The sequence below is a fragment of the Schistocerca serialis genome, chromosome 2 (assembly GCF_023864345.2).
Source record: "Schistocerca serialis cubense isolate TAMUIC-IGC-003099 chromosome 2, iqSchSeri2.2, whole genome shotgun sequence".
NCBI classification, from domain to species: domain Eukaryota; kingdom Metazoa; phylum Arthropoda; class Insecta; order Orthoptera; family Acrididae; genus Schistocerca; species Schistocerca serialis.
Window position 1 is genome coordinate 583013727 of NC_064639.1, and position 22911 is coordinate 583036637.

General features: G+C 39.4%; 1 protein-coding gene across 1 annotated transcript in view; it reads right to left on the reverse strand.

Moving 5' to 3' along the window:
• Positions 1-22911, reverse strand: part of LOC126456248 (serine-protein kinase ATM-like) — a 445804-nt gene that overhangs the window by 41024 nt on the left and 381869 nt on the right. The window contains exons 52-53 of the mRNA XM_050091998.1: positions 14607-14723; positions 10470-10625 (exon numbers count right to left, since the gene is read on the reverse strand). Of these exons, the coding sequence (XP_049947955.1) occupies positions 10470-10625; positions 14607-14723 (273 nt within the window). The remainder of the gene's footprint in view (positions 1-10469; positions 10626-14606; positions 14724-22911) is intronic.

The window sequence follows — 22911 nt, forward strand, 5'->3', positions numbered from 1 at the left end:
AGTATAATGTGCATGGCAAAATAGTGCTATCCAAAACCGGCACCAAGGCAGGTGTGGTGCACCATAGGCTAAAAATGACAGCGGTGAACGATGGTTGTGGAAAAATGGATAGGTGAAAAGACATGCAACTGTTAACACTTACAGCACGGTGCCCGTACGCCATACGGGCGCGGCCGCCCTGACATTGGCGACGGTGCCTGTGTACCGTACGGGCGAGCCTTTATTTGGCTCCGTAAGCACGTTTAGCGCCTCTCCGAAGCAGTTTCTTCAACTAATGTGGAGGTATTTCATTCTTCTTCTGCAATAAGCAAGCACTTATTGGTTATCTCATCCTGGGAGCGGCTGTGAGCACTGCAAAGATGAAGTTACCTGCAGTTCATTCACAGGTGTTTACGATCGTGAAAATATCGCGCAGCGAGTTGACGGAGGCAGAGATCTTAGATATTCTTTATGGAGATGCAGGATCTGAAACTGATGATTCTGACAAAGAGGATTCGTACTCTCCAGACGAAAGTACAAGTGATGATTCAGGTATGTATATGTCTCAATTGTTCATAAAGTGAAGAGTTCATTACCGCATTTTGTATTGTGACTAATGTTCATTACTTCACTTGCATTTAGTGCCTTTTAGTGCCACTCTTAGCATTACTTTTTTTCTATGCAGACAATGGTACAGACCGTCAGTCACTATCTGTGGTACCTGGTCGTGTGTGCCTCACTGAGCACAAAGAGCAAGATTGGTCGGAACCAGACGATCAGCCAGCACTGCCGAATTTCCACGAACTAGTCGGCGTAGCATCGCATTTTTCAGATGCCACTGAGGAGCTTCGATATTTTAGTCATTTCTTTGATAACGACCTTAGTCGTCTCATCAAAAGTGAAATGAATCTGTACGATGCTAACTTTATTAGGACAATGAAATGGAAAGGTAGCCTGAAAATAATCTCTGTTTGGCATACGTGGTCTGCAGTAAAATTGCAAGAGATTTACTGGTCTCTCAGTATTATTTTGCATATGTGCGTCGTCAAATTGCTGAAAATCAGTGATTATAGGTCAACAGACCCGTTTCCGCAGACAGGATTTGCGAGTAAATTGTTGAGTAGCTATTGATTTCGCGCCACATTGTCAATGTTACACTTGAATGACAATGCTACGTTCATTAGCAGAGGCGAAGAAAACCACGACCCACTTCACAAAGTGAGGCCTTTGTTTGATTTCTTTGTGAATAAAAGCAAAATTAGTTTTCATCCAGGCATTATTCTGACAACAGATGAGGCAATTTGTCCCTTTTGTGGTAGAACAAGCTTCAGAGTATACATGAAAAACAAATCCAATAAATATGGAATAAAATTGTATGCTCTCTGCGATTCATGAACTGGTTACATGCTAAACTGTGATGTATATACAGGTTCTGCAGGCAGTGTTGTCAATAGTATCCAGGGCCTTGTAAAAAGATTGTGTTCACAGTACTTTGGCAAAGGACATTGCATTTATATGGATAGGTACTACACCAGTCCATCTCTTTTGGACATGTTGTGGGAAAATAAAGCCTTTGGAGTGGGAACTGTAATAAAAAACAGTAAAGGTTTCCGACGAATATTCAGAAATAACTAAAAAAAGATAGTTTTTCAAAGGAAACACCATCTCTTGGCAGTGAAGTGGAAGTCAAAACGAGATGTTTTTTGTCTTCCACAAAGCATAAGTCTACCAGCACTAGTATTGAAGTGAGGACCAAAGGTGGAATAACAAAAATTGTAAAACTAGACGTTATTATTGATTACAATAAGAATAAAGCTGGGGTTGACAGAGCAGATCAGTTTACCAGCTATTATCCGTTTTCCCGAAAAACTTTGAAGTGGTGGTAAAAGCTGTTTTTCCACTTGTTTATCATGTCAACTGTCAACAGTTTTATTTTATATAAAGAGAACACTAGGAAGAATGTATCCCTAGTAGACTTTATTCACATAGTGTTAAGGAATTGGCTGAGAAGGGCAGAAATATTTTTCAGCGACAAGCCGCTTCATCCTCACAAATTGAGAGGACATTTGCAAGGCACTTTCCAGAGAAGGTCCCACCCACTGCAAACAAGGTGAATACTACTAGGTATTGCAAAATATGTTCACACAGGTGGAAGAAAGAGACGGGTAAGCACATCAGGAAGAAAAGTAGATGGTGGTGCAAAGACTGAGGTGTTGGCCTTTGCGTCCCACAGTGTTTACAGGATTGTCACACGAAGGCTAACTACATCTGAACTATCAAAATACTCTAGTTTACAGGTACCTGCAGTTAGACAGAGCAGTGATATTTTGTTTTAAATTTAGATACAGTAATAATGGCACTACTCAAGAGAGAGATCATGTAAAACTTTTTTATCCACGATATTTTTGTGTCTTCTTTTTTTTTTTTAATTATAACACCCATTTGTATTTTATATTGTAAAATGAACTCACATTCATGTAAAGCTCTTACTTTTTGCTTTTAAATGATGCAAGAACCATATTCCTATCATTTTTCTGTTCTTTGCAATTTAATTTCAAACATCCATTAAATATGCCAGTTCACAGCCAAGTGCCGGGTGAAAACAGGGCAGTGTTGAAAGTGTTAAGCAACAGCTGCCCAAATGAACTAAGGGGCTACTAACATTGTCTCCTCAATGACCATCAAGTATGACTTTACTGGGTGTTGGCCTCGGCAGCAGGTGCATGGTTCATGCACGCATGCTGACTGCTGTTCACTGGCAATGAAGGCTGGAATTTGCATATTAATATGGGAACTGGATGTCCACTGAGTGGCAACAGGTGGCCTATTCAGATGAATCTGGTTATGTGTTGCATCAGATAGATGGCTGTTGGTGTGTACGGCATGAAACATCTGAAAGCAAGGGTCCAGGCCAAAGGAGCAAGTGTTATTGTCTGGGGGAATGTTTTAGTGGCATTCCCGGTTGTATCTTGTCATTCTGGAATGCTCAATGGCTCAACACATGTATGCATCTATTCTTGAGGACCATATTCAGGCTTTGACATGTGGCCCATTGTGACTGGACCGTGCAGAATGAGGCTAGGTCACAAAGGATGTAACACATTATTAATAATCATTTAAATTATGAACAACGAGCTGTTGGGAGGGGGAAAAAAACAACAACAACAACCAAGAGTATTACCTCTTTCAGCAGAAAATTAAGACTTTTTACTTAGAGATTTAAGAATAAAATCCAAATACTGTTTGAACAAACTGATTATGGAAGAAACTGTAATAGACTAGTCCAATGAGGACACACATATGGGCATTACGTGAAGTCATAAGCAGGTAGGTTTTAGTGACTGAACTGCTACTTCAATCCAAGAAACCTCTTTTGTTTTTATAGTTTTTAGTGATTTTAGCTTTTATCTACTCACTTTCTTCTTTCTCTCATTTCCTTTTGAGAATTTTCAGCTGTCCTTTTTTCTGCTTCTATTTCACTATACCTACCACATGCATTTCGGAAACTGTGCATAAACTGCTTTGTGATAGTTATAGATCAACATCCCCAATGATCATGGACTTCGTTGTCAGCACCACAAATGGCTATGAGAAGGCTTTAGTCAAATTTTTGACTAGAATGGAGTTGTCAGAGAACCTCATTCAAGGCTGGCAGTGCTACGGAACAGACTGCATGCAACTTCGATAAATCTCTTCACACTTTCAATTCCACTCCTGACCTCAATGACTATCATTCAGAACTGATTGATGTGACCTTGGTCTCCATCAAATTCTTTGAGGTTTTTCTTTACTGATATGTTCTCCACTAAACTTTGGAACTCTGGACTATGGTGCCAGCCTCATGACCACCTAAGCAATTTAAGGTAGTGACACATGTCCATGCTATGTCTAATGTCTTTTCTCATGGTTGGTGTTACAGCCACATCCTGGACTCATCATGGAACGCGCTGCATAAAGAAACAAGTCAGGCACGATTTATCCAGAATTTTGGGTACAACAGGGTGAAGAAAAATTTGTGCACTCGGACTTCGCAGTGCGTTTCCTCACATATAAGCAATACAAAAATGTCTCTCACAAAATTTTGTTCTGCACATATTTTGGGCAGTTAATGGATGTTAAATATTGGCAATCTGGCAACACTGTAATCATGTGTAAGTTAACTACCTTTGTCAGGATATAGCAGTAGTGCTGTGTAGTTGGTGCAGTGGATGGTATTTTGCACCATGATATAAGAGGTAAAGGATTTGATTCCGGTAAGAGGCTTATTTGTTTGCTAAAAGTAGTCTGAGTGGTACGATATCTGGCGTGTTAATTGTTATGTAGAAATTACAGTGGGGTCTTCTACAAACGTATGCAGTTATATCCTATGAACACAGAAATACAAATAAACCTTTTGCACATTCTACACACAAATTATTTTGCACCACTGCATCTGTTAGATTCCAAATTTGTTTTGTGTATACCCTCCCCCACTGGTCTCATCAATTAATACAAACTATTATTCTTGCCACATTCAGGTCCATTACTTTTCATTAGGGCCTTACATCACCAATAGGGCTAACAATGTGCTTTGTAAATAATTTCAATGGGCCCATTCGAGAGGGGTAGACAGAAAACAGATTTGGAATCTAGTAGATGCAGTGGTGCAAAACAGTTTGTCTACATGACATGCGAAAAGCTTATCTAAAAGCTTATCTAAAAGCTGACCAATGAAAACAATTGTACTTCCATTTCTGTGTTTGTAGTAAGTAATTGCAAAGATTTTGTAGAAGACCCACTGTAATTGCTGTACGACAATTAAGATGCCAAATATCGTACCACGGTGATTACTATTGGCAAATAAGAACAAATAAGCCTCGATCCAGAATCAAACCCTACGCCTCTTGCATGCTGACCCAAAACGCTATCCACTGCAAGTACTGCACAGCACTATGCTATTTGCTGACAGAGGTACTTACTGTAGATGTGATTACTGTGTTGGCAGATTTCCAATCTTCCCTAAATATGCACAGGACGAAATTTGGAGGCATTTTTCTACTGCCAGTATGTGAGTGCAGAAACTTTTCTTCACCTGTATAGTTTTCATAGATGTAAGGCACTTATTCTGGAATGCCAAGATATCTTTCTCTGGTACGTAACACTGACCCAGAGCTCTTTTAGCTATTATCTGTTGTGCAGTTCCTGAGATTGCAATCGATTTTGTTGTCACTCAGATCTGTTTTGAAGCTAGTCCATTTTTACAAACTTCTGGTTGGACAAATTTTCTCATTAATTCTGTGGCTATAGAGAGGAGGTCCGCCCGATAGCTGAGTGTTCAGTGCAGCAGTCTGTCACGCCAAGGGGCCCGGGTTCGATTCCTGACTGGGTTGGAGATTTTCTCTGCTCAGGGACTGGGTGTTGTGTTGTCCTCATTATTATTTCATCATCACCAGTGGAAGGCAACGGGAAACCACCACTGGAATCACTTCCCTAGACGCTCGTGCGGTGGACCTCTCTGACGAGGCTTCCCCCATGACAAGACCTACCGTAAGGCAGAACACAAAGTTTACAGACAGGAGGAAATTGTAGAGGAAAGGAGCTAAGGTAGCATCTGACTAAAATTTAGTCACAAATGACTCCACCTGAGCAGTCATGTTCGCAAAAAGGCGAGATGAGCTATCAGCATCTTGTTCCTCAAAGACTTAGACATGCCTGGTAACTATGACTCTTAGGGATTACAATAGTGACCTAAGGTTTTGGTTATATGTAATTCTGTTCATTCTTTACTCTTTCTACTTCCTTTAGACATTTCTAAACAGCTGTTAATATTTACTGAGCCCAGAATGACACCATTTTATTTTCCACACATCAAACAGTGCAAAACTCCTGTGGGAAAAGAAATGCTTGCAATATTGTTCAAATCAACTTGGCGGGAAGAAAGTTTTTAAATAGATTACAAAAAGCTCTCAGAAACTGAACAAGATTCGAACTGACACTAGTACAACCTGTCTTAAAGTCATCCTGCACTGTATGTAAGCCTCATGTCATAAAGTCCAAAAGTATAGGACCCCTTGGATTACCCTCAGCTTGGAGCTGGATTTTCAGCTCTTTTAGGAATGTCTTATTAACATTAGAGTCATCCATGGACACATGAACAACTTGACCTTTCAAATTTACCTTATTTTCCAGTGCACTTGCTGAAACAAGGGCACCATCAGGATTGTCCTTTCTAATGTTGCAGTTGGCAATCAGCTGAGTGCACCCAGAAATGCCAGGCAGCACCCCAGGAATTACGTCTGATGCAGTAGCATTGGAGCCATGGCTATTTGCTGCAATCAGCATGGATATAGACACTGTAACCTTCCTAGTAGCCTCGAGCCCAGTAAGCTACTTTCCCTTGCACAACTGGACAAGTCCTACTTGTCTTTATTGCTGAGCAATTTTGGAGAGCATGTACCAAACAATGAATTTTTCAGGTGTGCGCTCTGCAATCCCCCAAAATTCTGGATCCACAGCCCAGTAATGGTAGAACAGAATTTCCAGTTCATCGAATAAGCCCTCAGGTAACATGTGCATTAGACAGGATCACAGCTAAACTATATAATGAGGTGGAGCCGAGAGTTCACATAGGCAGGAAGCCACTAGAAAATTTCACAACCTACCATTTTTTCTTTGTTGTGAGCAACTTCCACATCACCCCCTCGCCTATATCTCTCTCTGAGTGGGTCCAAAGTAAGGCAATAAAATCATCCCTGCAGTAGTTTATGTTGACTAACATCCACTGCAGCACGGGAAATGTTCGCCACTGAGGACAGAAATGACACAAAGTGTCGCCTTGCCCTCCATGATCCAGGACTGACTTGCACAGTCCACACTCACCATCCAGCCACCTGCATTGAACTGCAGGCTTTAGTTTAATGTTAACTAAACCAACAACTGCATGCTGAAGCACAATGACTGCTTGCTAGTGTTCTCTTTCACTATTTTAGGCCTACCACTAAAGGTCTATAATCAATATTATTCGTACACAACGCAATGAGATCGATAGCTGTTGGCATGTACAAGAGTATTTTTTCAGTATATACCCAAAAAATGTACTGCATGCCAACCTATCACATCCTAGTATCCATGGTTCAAAATAAATGAATTCAAACAGGTCATGAACTCCCCTAAACGCACACATCTTTGTGGTAACATTGTGTTAGCAAACAAAATAGTACATCTGAACAGATGTAAATGTGAACAACACCATGATCCTTGCTGGTTACATTGTCACAAACACACAAAATTACAACACAACAACAAACCAGCACAGCATGATCAGGCTGCAGTAACAGGTGTGCAAGAAATTCAATGTCAGTGCCAACAAACCTCTGTACAGCTTATCTGGACTTGGTCAGTCCACGCTAGCCAGCCCAGGCCCAGCCAGGCCGGCTGGTCGCTGCATTAGACTGAGTGAGGGGATGGATTAGGGAATGCCTAATCCCTGATGGAGGGTTTTTGTATGTCCATCCTTGTGATTGGAGGTTTCAGGCACTTCAGCTGTTCACTTATGTAATAAAATGGAACACCTACAGCCATCCTTACTATGTTATTTATTATATGGATACAAGTTTCAGTGCTTCAGTACATCTTCTTCACACCTTAACTTCAGTTAGGGCCTGAAGATGGTGCACTGAAGCACTGAAACTGGTAGCCATATAATAAATAACACCCAAAGGATGGCAGAAGGTGTTCCATTTTGTTACACTGGTGGAGGTTGGTCTCTCAGTATTGGGCTGATGGTGAACACAGTACTGCATCAAGCCAAGCAGAAGGCACACAAATGTCTCTGTCCAAAATCAAATGACACCCTGCGTTCTTCAGGGCTTTTAGGCAAAATTTAAAAATTCCCTGAGTTTCATCAGTTTTCCAGAATGAAATAATTTCCTGTGTTTTCTCCGTTTTCCAGTTGGTTGGACACCCTGCTCATATTTATGAAAGACAGAAACAAATGAAATGAAACATATAAGTAACATTTTATCTGTTGTCTTTGTGTATCAATTGCTCCCTAAATAATCGTTTTTAAATGATCTGGGACACAAGCCACAAAGTTTCCAAATTTTAAAAGTGAATCGAGGTTTTATTTAGAGGATTGTAAATCTGAGAGAAAATGGTGAGTAACATTAGAGAAACTGTTTTTGCTCTCAGTGGCTCAGCATATACAGGGTGATGTATGTAACTTTTTCACTTTAAATTATTTTAGACCCATTAAAGGCATTTGTAAACTGTTTTCACCTTGACGAACACTGACCACAGGTTCAGGAAACAAATAGCTTTGCATTCTTGCAATATTATTAATGACCTACATATAGGCATCAGCTTTTCTGTTAAGTAATCCGAACATCAGAAGAAACATCAAAATGATTTAAACAAGGTATGTGTTTGGTGAAAAATTACACAACTGATTCTGAATAATGAAAAGTGTGAGTGCACCTACGTGAGTACTAAAAGGAATCCATTAAATACTGGTCACATGATAATTCACACAAATCAAAAGCTATCAGTTCAACAAAATACCTTGGGATTACAATTATGAATGACAAACTGGAACTATCACATAGAAAAGTTGTGGGGAAGGTGAACCAAAGACTGTGTTCTATTGGTTAAACACTTAGAAGCTGCACCAAGTCTACCAAAGAGCCTGCCACCACTACATGTGTCCAGCCTCTGCTGGAGTATTGCTGTGTGGTATGAAATCTTCATGAGTTAGGATTGACAGAGGACACTGAAAAAGTTCAAAGAAGGACAGCTCATTTTTATTATCACGAAATAGGGGAGAGAGTGTCACAGATATGATACGCAAGCTGGAGGTGGCAATCACTAAAACAAAGGCATTTTTCATAAATGTTTGTTTATCCTGTGTGCTATTCAGGAATGGAATGGTAGGGAAATAGCCTGAAGATGGTTCGATGAACCCTCTGTCACTGAAGTGTGAATTGTAGAGTAGTTGTACAGATGTAAACGTAACAAGAAATCATGGAGAAAAAATACACCGAATATTGTTTTTGCTGCCACTCAATAGCCTGCCACCTGGAAGTTTACGCCACTCTCGAAGGAAACTTGCACTGACGAGGTAATAGGTACGTGATCTTTGTGACTCTAAAAGGAAACCTGTGTTATCCAGATAAGAGAAACAGTGTCAGCCGTGTGGAGGAGTTAACTGAAATGTGGTGGTACATGTGCCTGAGTACCGACAGGCAGAGGCCTACAAGCACTTGCACTTGTGCATGCCCACATGTGCACATGTTCATTCATAAAGGCACAACTCATACACACATGGCCAGTGTCTCCACGTGCTGCAGACAGTGGCCAAGTTCGTATGAGTCATGCTTGTATGAATGTGTGCGTGTTTTATAGTTCAGCAGAAGGACACTGCCAAAGCTAAATGTTTTAGCAGTCATTTTCTTATGCCTGTCTGTGATTCAACAGCCCCTCTATATGGTGAGTACCTACCCCTTCTACGTTGCAACTACCCCAGAAACGTAGATGGCAGAAAGTCATCAGTGATGCAGCCCGTGTGAATGTGTCACGAGGCAAATGGATTCACCTTGAACACACTTTAAATAATTCACCAATAGAAGTGTGACAGCCCATAATAATGTCTTCCTTGTTTCTTTTGTTTGCAATCTTTGGTGTCATGTATTTCATGTATTATTTTAAAGAACAAGTTTTTACGAGTGTGCAAATAAAACAGCATATGTAAAATAAATGGAAGTAATGATTTTATTTTCATTTTAAAATAGACATTTTATTCCACAAATTCTAGTAAATTTGTTGCTATCATACCTTTGCAAGCATCAAATGTTCTCATGGAAACCGTGGGAGGCAGAAAATGTGAATTATTTAACTTAATGCTTTTCCAGTGATATTACATTTTCTTTGACACAAAAGATGTTTCAACCTTCCCAGAGTTTAATGCACAAGGATGACTTTATATCTTAACCCAGTGGTGAAAGTTTCCTTGGAGAGTGGCATAAAATTCCAGATTGCAGGCCATTCTGCAGCCGGAACAAAAATCTCTACTATGTACTTTTACTCTGCAATTTATTTTTAGACATACAAGAATTATTTCACTGACTATGATGCATCAATATCTGTTACTCTGGATGCAAAAATTACAAAATATGTTGCCTGCGTCACACTTATTTATGAAGGTGAAAACAGATCACAAATGTCATAAAGTAAGAGTAAATTGAGATGAAAAAGATGGGCCACTAACAATGCATATAAACATTAATTTGAGGCATTATGAATAAACAAAAGTGAATAAAAGCAAATACTCACCTCTGGCTGATTGACATGTGGCGTACATACACAAAAATGTACATAACTTTCTAGATACCACTCTTTTTCTAGTATAAGTACATACAACCACACAGATACCCAAATATACCACATGCACGGTGATAGTTACAGAAATCTTGTATTTTATGATTATGGCAAAGACAATGTATTACAAAATGCATTACCTTCATTTTTTTCCTGCATGCAAGGCCTGAGAAATCAGATGGATAATATCGCCTGTGGGCGCCTGTTTTTAGATCTGAACCAATTAAATATATAGCTAAAACTTCTGTATTATCACACCATTCAATTATACCACTTCTTTGTGATAGAGGGACGACCTGGAGTGGAAAAACACAGAAATGTCACTGTAATATGAACTTGAGTCTGTTGTTCTTAATTATCATACCTGTTATTTAAGCAAAGAGATAACACACACGGAAGAATTTGATTGTCAAGAATCAGTTTCATGCTGTTCTACAGCTATACTATATGAGAAAAAGGAAACTCAGAAATAGAAACACTTAAAACAAGTAATGGAGACTCTCAAGGCACAGATGCCACGTGGAAAAAACTCGGTTTCCTAGTTTATGTACTTCACACTGTATTTCAGAAATACATTCATTCAACACTAAGTAAACAGTATTTGTTACATCATGCATGTAGTGGAAAATGATATCCTTATTCTTCAACACTGGCCTTTGCCATATTTAGGCTACATATTTTTGTTGTTCTTATTCTTGTGCATTGTTCAGATACAGGAACTGTCAAATGCTCCTTTTCAAGTTTCAATTATATAAAAACTAACAATCCATTTCTTGACAGAATAACAAAAGAAGCTATCCTAAAGTGGAATTTTCAAAATTACTGTATGTCCTCATTTCACAGCAGTTACAAAGTTAATGGAAGGATATATTCTTCTGGAGTATTTTATAGCTGTACTGGAATGAAAATTATAAAATGACAGATTATTTGTAACAGTATTATGAAAAGGGTAGTTACTACTCACCATTATATTGTGAGTAGCAACCATCCTTTTCGTAATATTGTTACATTCCATTCTTGGTTTTCCATTGTTAGATTATTTGTAATGTGTTTCATCTGGGAAGGATCCACAGCCTTCACATATAATAACTAAACATGCTCATTTCTACTTACAACCGTCAAAAATTATTTTAGTTTTTATTTAACTACACTACTTCAGTCAATTTTGGACTAATTTTAACATTTAACATTTGTAGTTACTGAGTGCTTGGGAAAGTGAAAATCTACACTAACTATGCACTATTAGAATAAAACTTTCAGTTTTAATGCTTGTACAAAGTTACACTGTCTTTCACAATAACTTTAGACCAGTCTTTTTTTTTTAAAAAAAAAAAAAGAAAGAAGAAGAAGAAGAAGAGAGAAAATTTTTCCTATGTCTAATGCTCTGGGTAAATTTAGGTTGTGCCATAAGGAAAGCAAATGTTAATAAAAAGTAAATGTAAACGGTGTTAATTCAGTACTGTAGGTTTACTTCAATATATCAAGATATTTGTATAACCTGGCATTTTTCAACTTAAATCACTGTCACCAAAAGTTCTCTTCACAGCCAATGCATTTAAAGAGTAATCATCAGTTACCATTTGCTGATACCATTCGCAAAATTGCATTCAGTGATCAGGATCATCATCATTAATTGCGTGCAGAAATCATGGAATGTAAACTTTCTACTTTGCAGTTTTCAGAATTCTTCATACATTTGTAGTGCTAACCCCCACTTCACATGCACATTGGGTAGCAGACTTCTGTAGAAAACTGACAAACATTTCCAACACAAGAGCTGATGAAGCATGACTTGTAGCTGTACGCTGTCTTGATCGTCCTTTGTGAATATCACAAATTGTTCCATGCAATTCAAACTTGTCAGTCATTCGTTCAATTCTTAGGCAGGTTGGCGGCTCTGTTTCAAACTCTCACCTCCACTGACGTTGCACTTCAACAGCATTATCAAACTTAAAAAACCACTTCACAATACATTTTCGTTGCTCGAATGTCAAGCGTGTTCCAGCCGTCTTGTTTTCTCAATACCGAAATGAAAGTACTAACATCTGTTGAGCCATACTACAACACATATCATACACAGACCATACAACAACACATTTGTAGCTCAAATCGAATGACAATATTGATATCTTGATAAAGCCTGACAAAGAGAGTATACATTTTTCTGGTGGACTCTGTATATTTTTGAACAAAAATTGTATACACAACAATATGGTGTTTTGTTTTCTTCCTCACAGTTGGTTTTTACAGAAAACAGGAAGGTTTTATTTATGAAATGATAATTAAATCAAGATCCTAAGCTGTCGACAGGCGTTGATATATATCAATGGGGACAGTGGAAAATGTGTGCCCCGACCGGGACTTGAACCAGGGATCTCCTGCTTGCATAGCAGACGCTCTATCCATCTGAGGCATAGAGGGCACAGAGGATAGTGCGACTGCAGGAATTTATCCCTTGCACACTCCCCGTGAGACCCACATTCCCACCTTAATGTCCACACACTACATTCGTAGTGCCCATTACACTCATTACTCGCGGCAGATAATCTTACCGAGTCCCGTAAGAGTTCAGGCAATGCATGTGCAGCCAGCACAGAAGAAAAGAGGTCAATGGCTTGTCAACCTTAACTATATGAAGATAGTATCTGTTCTTTCGGATTTTGTTTGAATTGCATGGAACAGCCAAGGTTTGCTGGGAAGCCTTTACGCATCCTCCTTGTAGCCACAATCTCTTTCCATTTTGTCTCACAGTGGGATAAATACACTGTGGTAACAAAAGTAATGGGATACCTCCTAATATTGCACTGGACCTCCTTTTGCATGGTGCAGTGCAGCAGCTTGATGTGTCATGGACTCAACAAGTTGCTGAAGGTCCCTGGCAGAAATACTGAGCCATGCTACCTTTATTGTCAACCATAACTGTGAAACTATTGCCAGTTCAGGATGTCATGCACGAACTGACCTTTTGGTTATGTCCCATAAATGTTCAATGGGATTCAAGTCGGGTGATCTGGTCAGTCAAATCATTCGCTTGAATTGCCCAGAATGTTCTCCGAACCAATCGGGAACAACTATTGCCCGGTGACATGACATCATTGTTTGTGAACATGAAGTCCACGAATGGCTGCAAATAGTCACCAAGTAGCCGAACATAACTACTTCCAATTAAGTATTGCTTCAGTTGGAACAGAGGACCCAATGTAATCCATGTAAACACACCCCACACTGTCATGGAGCCACCACCAGCTTGCACAGTGCCTTGTTGACAACTAGGGTCCACGGCTTTCTAGGATCTGCACCACACTCAAACCTTATAATGAGCTCTCCTCAACTGAAATCAGGATTCATCTGACCAGGTCACCGATTTCCAGTCATGTAGCATCCAAACAATATGATGAGAAGCCCAGGAAAGATGTTGCAAGCAATGTTGTGCCGTAAAAAAAGGCACTCCTGTCAGTTGTCTGCAGTCACAGTCCATTAACACCAAATTTTGCTGCACTATCCTAATGGGTATCTTCACTGAATATCCCACATAGACTTCTGCAGTTATTTCATGCAGTGTGGCTTATCTGCCAGCACTAACAACTCTGCGCAAACGCTGCTGCAAGAGTAGGCCGTTGCCACTGTGTTGTCCATGGTGCTTGAAAGTTGGTATTCTCAGCACACTCTTGACACTCTGATCTTAGAATTCTGAATTCCCTAATGATTTCAAAAATGGAAAGTCCCATGGATCTAGCTCACTCCACTAGTCTATGTTCACAGTCTAATAATTCCCGTGTGTGATCATAATTACATCAGAAACTTTTTAAATGAATCACCTGAGCAGAAATGACAGCTCCACCAATGCACTACCCTTTCATACCTTGTGTATGCAATACTACTGCCTTCTGTCTATGTGAATATTGCTATCCCATGAATTTTATCACCTCAGTGTATATTAACAATAATCACAATTACTTTTGAAATAATAATCAGTTACTTACTTTTTTCCCACTTGTCTTATTTTCATTTCACTGCCCCTCATAAATGAGCAGAATGAATGTAACATTTTGATTAATCGTACAAGTGATCCACACAGTGTGAATTAACTAGCAAGAGGCCTGTGGTGCCTTTTCACAGTCCTCTCTTTTTCATCCTTTGCACTGAGATGGTAAAGGCATAATTAGTAATTAACTGATCAAATATTACTTTTTATTTCTGTGCTTTTGACGGCAGCTCACCTCTATTCCGCACTGATGCAGTTTGTAGATGTTCTTTATTTCAGCACTTGCACTTACCTTGTATGTTCTCATTAGTAGTTTTCTCTTTGAAGTTTCTTTATTTCTTCTGAGAAATGTGTTCATCATTGTAAACACCTGTTGCATTACAGCATCCTGTCGGAGATCATCTCTACCCTTCAAGCAGAATACACCACGTTTAGTCAGATAATCAATGAAGCAGTGAGAAACAAAAGTAACACAAAGTGCTTGCAGGAAAAAGAACATTTAAAGAACAAGCATCAACATCAAATATAACATAGTTACAACACCATCTCTGTAGTTGAACAGTGCTGTAGCTTACTTCAGTGCAGAAGTAGCCGGGTTCGATTTCTTTCCTCAGGCACAGAGGTCTGGAACTGTATCCAAAAAGCCTCGTGAGGTGAAACGAGAAACACCTCGAATAGAGAAGCAGCAGCATCATAAGGATTTATCTACTGGCAATAACAGCTGGAAGGATTGATGACATGCCAATCACACATCCCAGACCGTAGATTGCTCCTTGTACTATCTTGTAGGGAGCAGTTGGCCAGTCAGAACAGGTCTACGACCTAACTGAGAGTGAATGTTTATGTTACATTTTTTCAAATACTAGCTTGCTATGGAATATTTGTGAACGACATATATTGCAGTATCAAATTTGATCCCTGAACCAATTCACCTTGCAGCAATTGTCTCTTTCTTCCAATCGTATAAAAACAAGTTAAAACAGTTAAAATCACACAAGACAGACACACTGATAGGTGCTGTACAGGAAACGAACACATTCCTGTTTTAGGTGTAGCACTGGAGGTTGCACCTCCTGATGGTAAGCTCTGGCCATGCTCTATGTCTCTTTGTCATCTCTTTTTTCGTTTAGAAACAAAGAGTAAAAAAGCTTATTGCATTGTTATTCTGTAAAGTGTACTGCATGTAAAAGCAAAGTAACTTGGAAAATGCACAAAATACTCCAATTTCTTTTTTTAAGTATAATAATAATAATAATAATAATAACAACAACAACAAATAAATATGCATGTCAACAAAAGCTACATCTCTATGTCTAATATTACAACTGAAATGGCTTGTATCTTTAATTTGTCCTCCCGCATCCAGTAAAGTGCTTCACCATTTTTAAATTGTATTTTCCACAAGTGCTTATCATGCAACAATGATCGTAAGACATTTGTAAGTGGATCTATTGAAACAAATAGTGTCACTGTGCAGTCTGCAAATTATATTTTACAAGACCGCTAATGCTATTAACAGTAATCCACCCTTTTAGTGGTGTTAACAGTTCCCCCCTGACATTAAATTGTCTGGTATCACAATAATCATACCCATCTTCAATCGTTACTACAAGTAGAGAAGCATTTCTGAAATTGTAAATCTACCTTTCACAGATATTCTTCTAAGTGCTGTGTTGTACTTGGGTACTCTGCAGTATGCTAATTAATGACAGCAATAATATTTTTCAAACCAAGATAGTGTGGGATCTGTCTTTATGGCCAAGGTCACTAAATTATGGAAACAAGATTATAACCAACCATGCACGATATCAGGGCATCAGATGTTCACTGTGATCCATTCATTAGACAGGGAAAGCTTACCAATTCCTTTCATGTTTTCTGACAAGAGAAGAGTATCTCTCAGCAGTAGGTTTCACTCCCCCCTGCCAATCACACTTCACTCCACATTAATTCACAACATAAGCGCACTACAATTTATCACAGTCGTCTATTCAATGTAGTTATAGATCTACAACTTATCCTGGAGTTTGAGGAAGATAATACTAATCCATGTTTCATAGGAGCTTCCTCTGGTAAAATATATTAACAGAAAAACGTAATAGCTGAGAATACTGATGGAAAAACATACACACAACATGCCCCCCCCCCCCCCCCTCCCTAACCCAATTTAAGCCTGTGTGTACCCATATACCCGAGGAGGAACAAAACTTCAGAAGTAGTGTTCACTATACTTGTACTACTGTTAGAATTCCACATAGAATTATCTGAGTGCATATTCATTTTCACATATCTAAGTCATTGCATGAGAATGCAGCATCTAGTCCCCCCCCCCCCCCCCCCCTCCCCCTCCCTCCCCTTGGTGGGGAGGCTCGCGTGCCGCAGCGATACAGATAGCCATACTGCCGTACTGTAGATGCAACCACAATGGAGGGGTATCTCAGGGGCAACAGTATGGAAGATAGACTGATCTGGCCTTGTAACACTAACCAAAACGACCTTGCTGTGCTGGTACTGCAAATGGCTGAAAGCAAGGGGCAGCTTTACTGTATGGTTAAATGATGATGGCATCCTCTTGGGTAAAATATTCTGGAGGTAAAATAGTCTCCCATTTGGATCTCCAGGCAGGGACCACTAGGGGGGCATTGTTATCAAGAGAAAGACAACTGGCATTCGGATCGTGGAATGTCAGATGCCTTAATCAGGCAGGTAGGTTACAAAATTTAAAAAGGGAAATGGATAGGTTAAAGTTAGATATAGTGGGAATTAGTGAAGTTCGGTGGCAGAAGGAACAAGACTTCTGATCAGGTGAATATAGGTTATAAATACAAAATCAAATAGGAATAATGCAGGAGTAGGTTTAATAATGAATAGGAAAATAGAAATACAGGTAAGCTACTACAAACAGCATAGTGGACGCAGTATTGTGGCCAAGATAGGTACGAAGCCCACACCTACCACAGTAGTACAAGTTTATATGCCAACTAGCTCCGCAAATGAAGAAGAGATTGATGAAACGTATGACGACATAAAATAAATTAATCAGATAGTGAATGGAGACGAAAACTTAATAGTCATGGGTGACTGGAATTCGGTAGTAGGAAAAGGAAGAGAAGGAAATGTAATAGGTGAATATGGAATGGGGGTAAGAAATGAAAGAAGAAGCCATCTGGTAGAATTTTGCACAGAGCATAACTTAATCGTAGCTAACACTTGGTTCAAGAATCATGAAAGAAGGTTGTATACATGGAAGAAGCCTGGAGATACTAGAAGGTTTCAGATAGATTATATAATGGTAAGAGAAAGATTCAAGAATCAGGTTTTAAATTGTAAGACATTTCCAGGGGCAGATGTGGACTTTGACCACAATCTATTGGTTATGAACTGTAGATAAAACTGTAAACTGCAAAAAGTTGGGAATTTAAAGAGATGGGACCTGGATAAACTGAAAGAACCAGAGGTTTTCGAGCGTCTCAGGAAGAGCATTAGGGAACGATTCACAAAAATGGGGGAAAGAAATACTGTAGAAGAAGAATGGGTAGCATTGAGGGATGAAGTAGTGAAGGCAGCAGAGGATCACGTAGATAGAAAGATGAGGGCTAATAGAAATCCTTGGGTAACAAAAGAGATATTGAATTTAATTGATGAAAGGAGAAAATCCAAAAATGCAGTAAATGAAGCAGGCAAAAAGGAATACAAACATCTAAAAAATGAGATCGACAGGATGTGCAAAATGGCTAAGCAGGGATGGCAAGAGGACAAATGTAAGGATGTAGAGGAGCATATCACTAGGGGTAAGATAGATATTGCCAATAGGAAAAGTAAAGACACATTTGGAAAAAAGAGAACCACTTGCATGAATATCAAGAGCTCAGATGGAAACTCAGTTCTAAGCAAAGAAGGGAAAGCAGAAATATGGAAGGAATATATAGAGGGTCTGTACAAGGGCGATGTTCTTGAGGAAAATATTATAGAAATGGAAGAGAATCTAGTGAAAATGAAATAGGAGATATGATACTGCATGAAAAGTTTGACAGATCACTGAAATACCTAAGTCGAAACAAGGCCCCTGGAGTAGACAACATTCCATTAGAACTACTGACAGCCTTGGGAGAGCCAGGCCTAACAAAACTCTACCATCTAGTGGGCAAGATGCGTGAGACAGGCAAAATACCTTCAGACTTCAAGAAGAATATAATAATTCCAATCCCAAAGAAAACAGGTGTTGACAGTGGTGAAAATCACCGAACTATCAGTTTAATAAGCCACAGCTGCAAAATACTAACACGAATTATTTACAGACGAATGGAAAAACTGGTAGAACCCAACTTCGGGGAAGATCATTTTGGATTCCCTAAAATGTTGGAACACTTCGAGGCAATACTAACCCTACGACGTATCTTGGAAAATGGATTAAGGAAAGGCAAACCTATGTTCCTAGCATTTGTAGACTTAGAGAAAGCTTTTGACAATGTTGACTGGAATACTCTCTTTCAAATTCTGAAGGTGGCAGGGGTAAAATACAGGGAGCAAAAGGCTATTTACAATTTGTACAGAAACCAGATGGCAATTATAAGAGTCGAGGAGCACGAAAGGGAAGCAGTGGTTGGAAAGGGAGTGAGACAGGGTTGTAGCCTATCCCCGATGTTATTCAATCTGTATATTGAGCAAGCAGTAAAGGAAACGAAAGCAAAACTCGGAGTAGGTATTAAAATCCATGGAGAAGAAATAAAAACTTTGAGGTTCGCCAATGACATTGTAGTTCTGTCAGAGGCAGCAAAGGACTTGGAAGAGCAGTTGAATGGAATGGATAGTGTCTTGAAAGGAGGATATAAGATGAACATCAACAAAAGCAAAGCAAGGATAATTGCATGTAGTCAAATTAAATCAGATGATGCTGAGGGAATTAGATTAGGAAATGAGACACTTAAAGTAGTGAAGGAGTTTTGCTATTTGGGGAGCAAAATAACTCATGATGGTCAAAGTAGAGAGGATATAAAATATAGACTGGCAATGGCAAGGAAAGTGTTTCTGAAGAAGAGAAATTTGTTAACATCGAGTATAAATTTAAGTGTCAGGAAGTCGTTTCTGAAAGTATTTGTATGGAGTGTGGCCATGTATGGAAGTGAAACGTGGACGATACATAGCTTAGACAAGAAGAGAATAGAAGCTTTCGAAATGTGGTGCTACAGAAGAATGCTGGAGATTAGATGGGTAGATCACATAACCAATGAGAAGGTATTGAATAGAATTGGAGAGAAGAGAAATTTGTGGCACAACTTGACTAGAAAAAGGGATTGGTTGGTAGGGCATATTCTGAGGCATCACGGGATCCCTAATTTAGTATTGGAGGGCAGCGTGGAGGGTAAAAATCATAGAGGGAGACCAAGAGATGAATACACTAAGCAGATTCGGAAGGATGTAGGTTGCAGTAGGTACTGGGAGATGAAGAAGATTGCACAGGATAGAGTAGCATGGAGAGCTGCATCAAACCAGTCTCTGGACTGAAGACCACAACAAAAACAACAACAACAACAGTTGTGATGAAATTCACATTTTTCTTTCTTTCTAAATTTTTAGACGTACAATTTTAAGAGGCCAACACACAGCGTACCTGAGGATAAAGCCTTACTGCTTTGAAACTGACTGTCAAAAAAACAGAATTGCTGAATGTGGAGCTTTTTTTGGCTGGAATGTTGGCCTTTGCAAAAATTTCAAGAGTTTTTTTCCGAAATGGTCTCTTCTCACTTTCTTCTTTTGGGGACTATTTAAGCTTTCAACAAATGGCTGTTTCTGTTGAGCAGCAGCATTTTCCTGCCCATGAACAGAGTGCTGCTCTGATTTAAGGTGTTTTTCAACATTATTTTTCTTTGGCTATCCAACGCAATTATTACAAAATCTCCAGAATACTGATTTCAAATTTTCGTGGCCATTTATAGCCATGTGACCTATACCTGACAGTGCTAAAGATAGAACCAACAAGGTACTTAGAGCAGAAGTACAACTGAAAATAATTCTATCTGCACGTTAGGGAAAGGCTTTCGGCGTGATGAAAATAAATTGACAGGTTTTCTCTTCTGATCGCTACGGTGCAAAGTGCGGACACTATAAACTGGGAGTCGACCATGAGCATGAACTAGAATTATGACCACCATATGGGAAGGGAGCAGTGCAAGGAAACAAGCCCTGTACCCCCTCTTAGGGTAGCAGCCTACACCCACATTCGGTCTGTTTGTGAAACTGGAACTGATACACTGTTGGACATTGTTGCTCCCTTATGGTGCCATGAGAGTCATATTCAAACCTCATGATGGATGTTCAAATATGGAAAGGAAACAACGAGCAACATACAACACAAAGGGTTTGGTAATGACTAGCATGCAATTTCTTGCTGAGATTAATCAACAGTGTTGTAAATGACATTGTTCAGGCCCATCCTTTACCAGTATTTGATGCAATCACCCACCATCTAAACCTACCATATTACACCAGGTTTTCACCTTAAGCTAGGTGACAAACATAAATGTTTCTTGATGCTAGGGTCCATGGTTGAGTCCTACAATGCCTTATGTGGCACGTATCTTATACATCACTCATACCACCCACTACTGGTATGGCACCAGAGCATGGAGTGCACTGCTACATCACTACATTCATGCACTTCTTATTTTGCACATACATTCTTACGCTCAATATCTTTCCACATTGGGCTTTGCCAGATAATGTGCAGTAAAGGTAATAAAAAAACCGGTTACTTTTTAGATACATGTGCACAAAAAAGCCATTTCAAACTATCTCTGACAAAAATAATTTGTCTCAATACAATTCACTATGAAATACCATTTATTAGGTTATTTTGCATTTTGAGACAGAATTCACATCTACAATGGTTGACTGAAATGTAATGCCTCTACCTTCGTAACTCTTCAACAGTTGGCAGCATTGGTATGCAGCAGGTACTGGCTTGTTCCGTAGCCTCTTCTCTACAGCTCCAGTTGGTGGGAAGCCTTAGCATTGAACGGTTGTGTTGTTACAGTGTAAAGTATGGAACCCTGTGCAGACTGTTGGTCAATACAATTTAAGCAATGTGCCGTCATTGAATTCTTGACAGCAGACGGTGTCACCCCAAAGGAGATTCATCAGAGAATGAAAGCAGTTTATGGTGATTGTGTTGATGTGAGTCCTGTACGTCCTTGGGGCGGGAACATCTGACCTGCGTGACGAAGCGTTGGACAGCCTGTGACAGCAACCACTAAGTTTCACAAGCAAAGTGTTGACAGATTGCTTCAGGATGATCGTCGTATCACTCAGAGAGAAATTGCAAGCATAATTGGCATTTCACAAGAAAGTGTAGGTCACATTATTGCTTTGCTTGGCTATCGGAAGACCTGAGACTTGAAATTTGCCAGGAACTTCACTCGCGTCACGAGAATGAAGGTGACACATGTCACCATTCAATTGAGTCAGGAGACAAAACGAGGGCACACCATTACAATATGGAGACGAAACATCAGTCTATGGATTATCGACACAAAGTCTCGTCCCAGGAAAAGGAATTAGACGCAGCCCTCAGCTGGATAAATCATGGCCACTGTGTTCTGTGATGCAGATGGTGTTATCTATGTTGATTTCCTCAACAATAAATTCAGAGCGTTACATCGCAATGCTGCGAACTCTGAAACAATGGCTAACAAGGGTCCGGAAGGAAAAGGGAAATGTTTTCCTGCAGCATGACAATGCCAAACTGCACATTTCACGTGTCACCACCACAGCAGAACTTCAGAGACTGAATCGCACCACCGTACGGCATCCTCTATACAGTCCAGATTTAGCACCATCTGACTTCCATCTGTTACCGATGCTGAAAGACGATCTGCGGGGACATCATTATGCTTCTGATGAAGACACTGAGAGAACTGAGTGACTGTGGTTGTGGAATGAGAGTGTCAACTTCTGCTGTGATGGCTTCAGAAAACTTGTTCCTCATTGGCAGAAATGTATCCAATTGGCTAGTGATTATGTGGAAAAATGAATATTTGTAATTAAAGATCACATTCTAAGGATCATTTCTGCATTTGATTTGTTAAAATATTCCCATTCAAAACCAGTTAATGAAGGTGGAGGCATTACTTTTCATTCAACCCTTTTATATTGCCATTTATTGCATATGTGAGTTTTTCAGGTCCCTTGATCTTCATTACTTTTGCATAGTACTGTTTGATACTGTAGGGATTATCAGGGAGGAACAGTTTTAACTGCTTTTACAATTCATTCTCCTCTCTACCAGAGAATTTACTTTTCTGCACCTAACTGCGAAGACTCTTTGAGTTGCGTACTCTGTTTATCTCTGAACGATACTTAGTGCCAATTACTTTCACAAGCAGCACAGGATGCACACACAAATTATTTGTAAACTAGTACAAATTATAATATTTGAGCCAAACAAATAATAATAAGCCCACATTTTTTTTATTGTTTTGGACTTCGGTTTTCTCATGTGATTAACTGTTTCTAAAAATACTTTGTTATGTTATGTTTTATACTATCAGGTGCATTTTCTCTGATATTTAGACAAGTATTTGCAATTTCTTTTTTGCAAT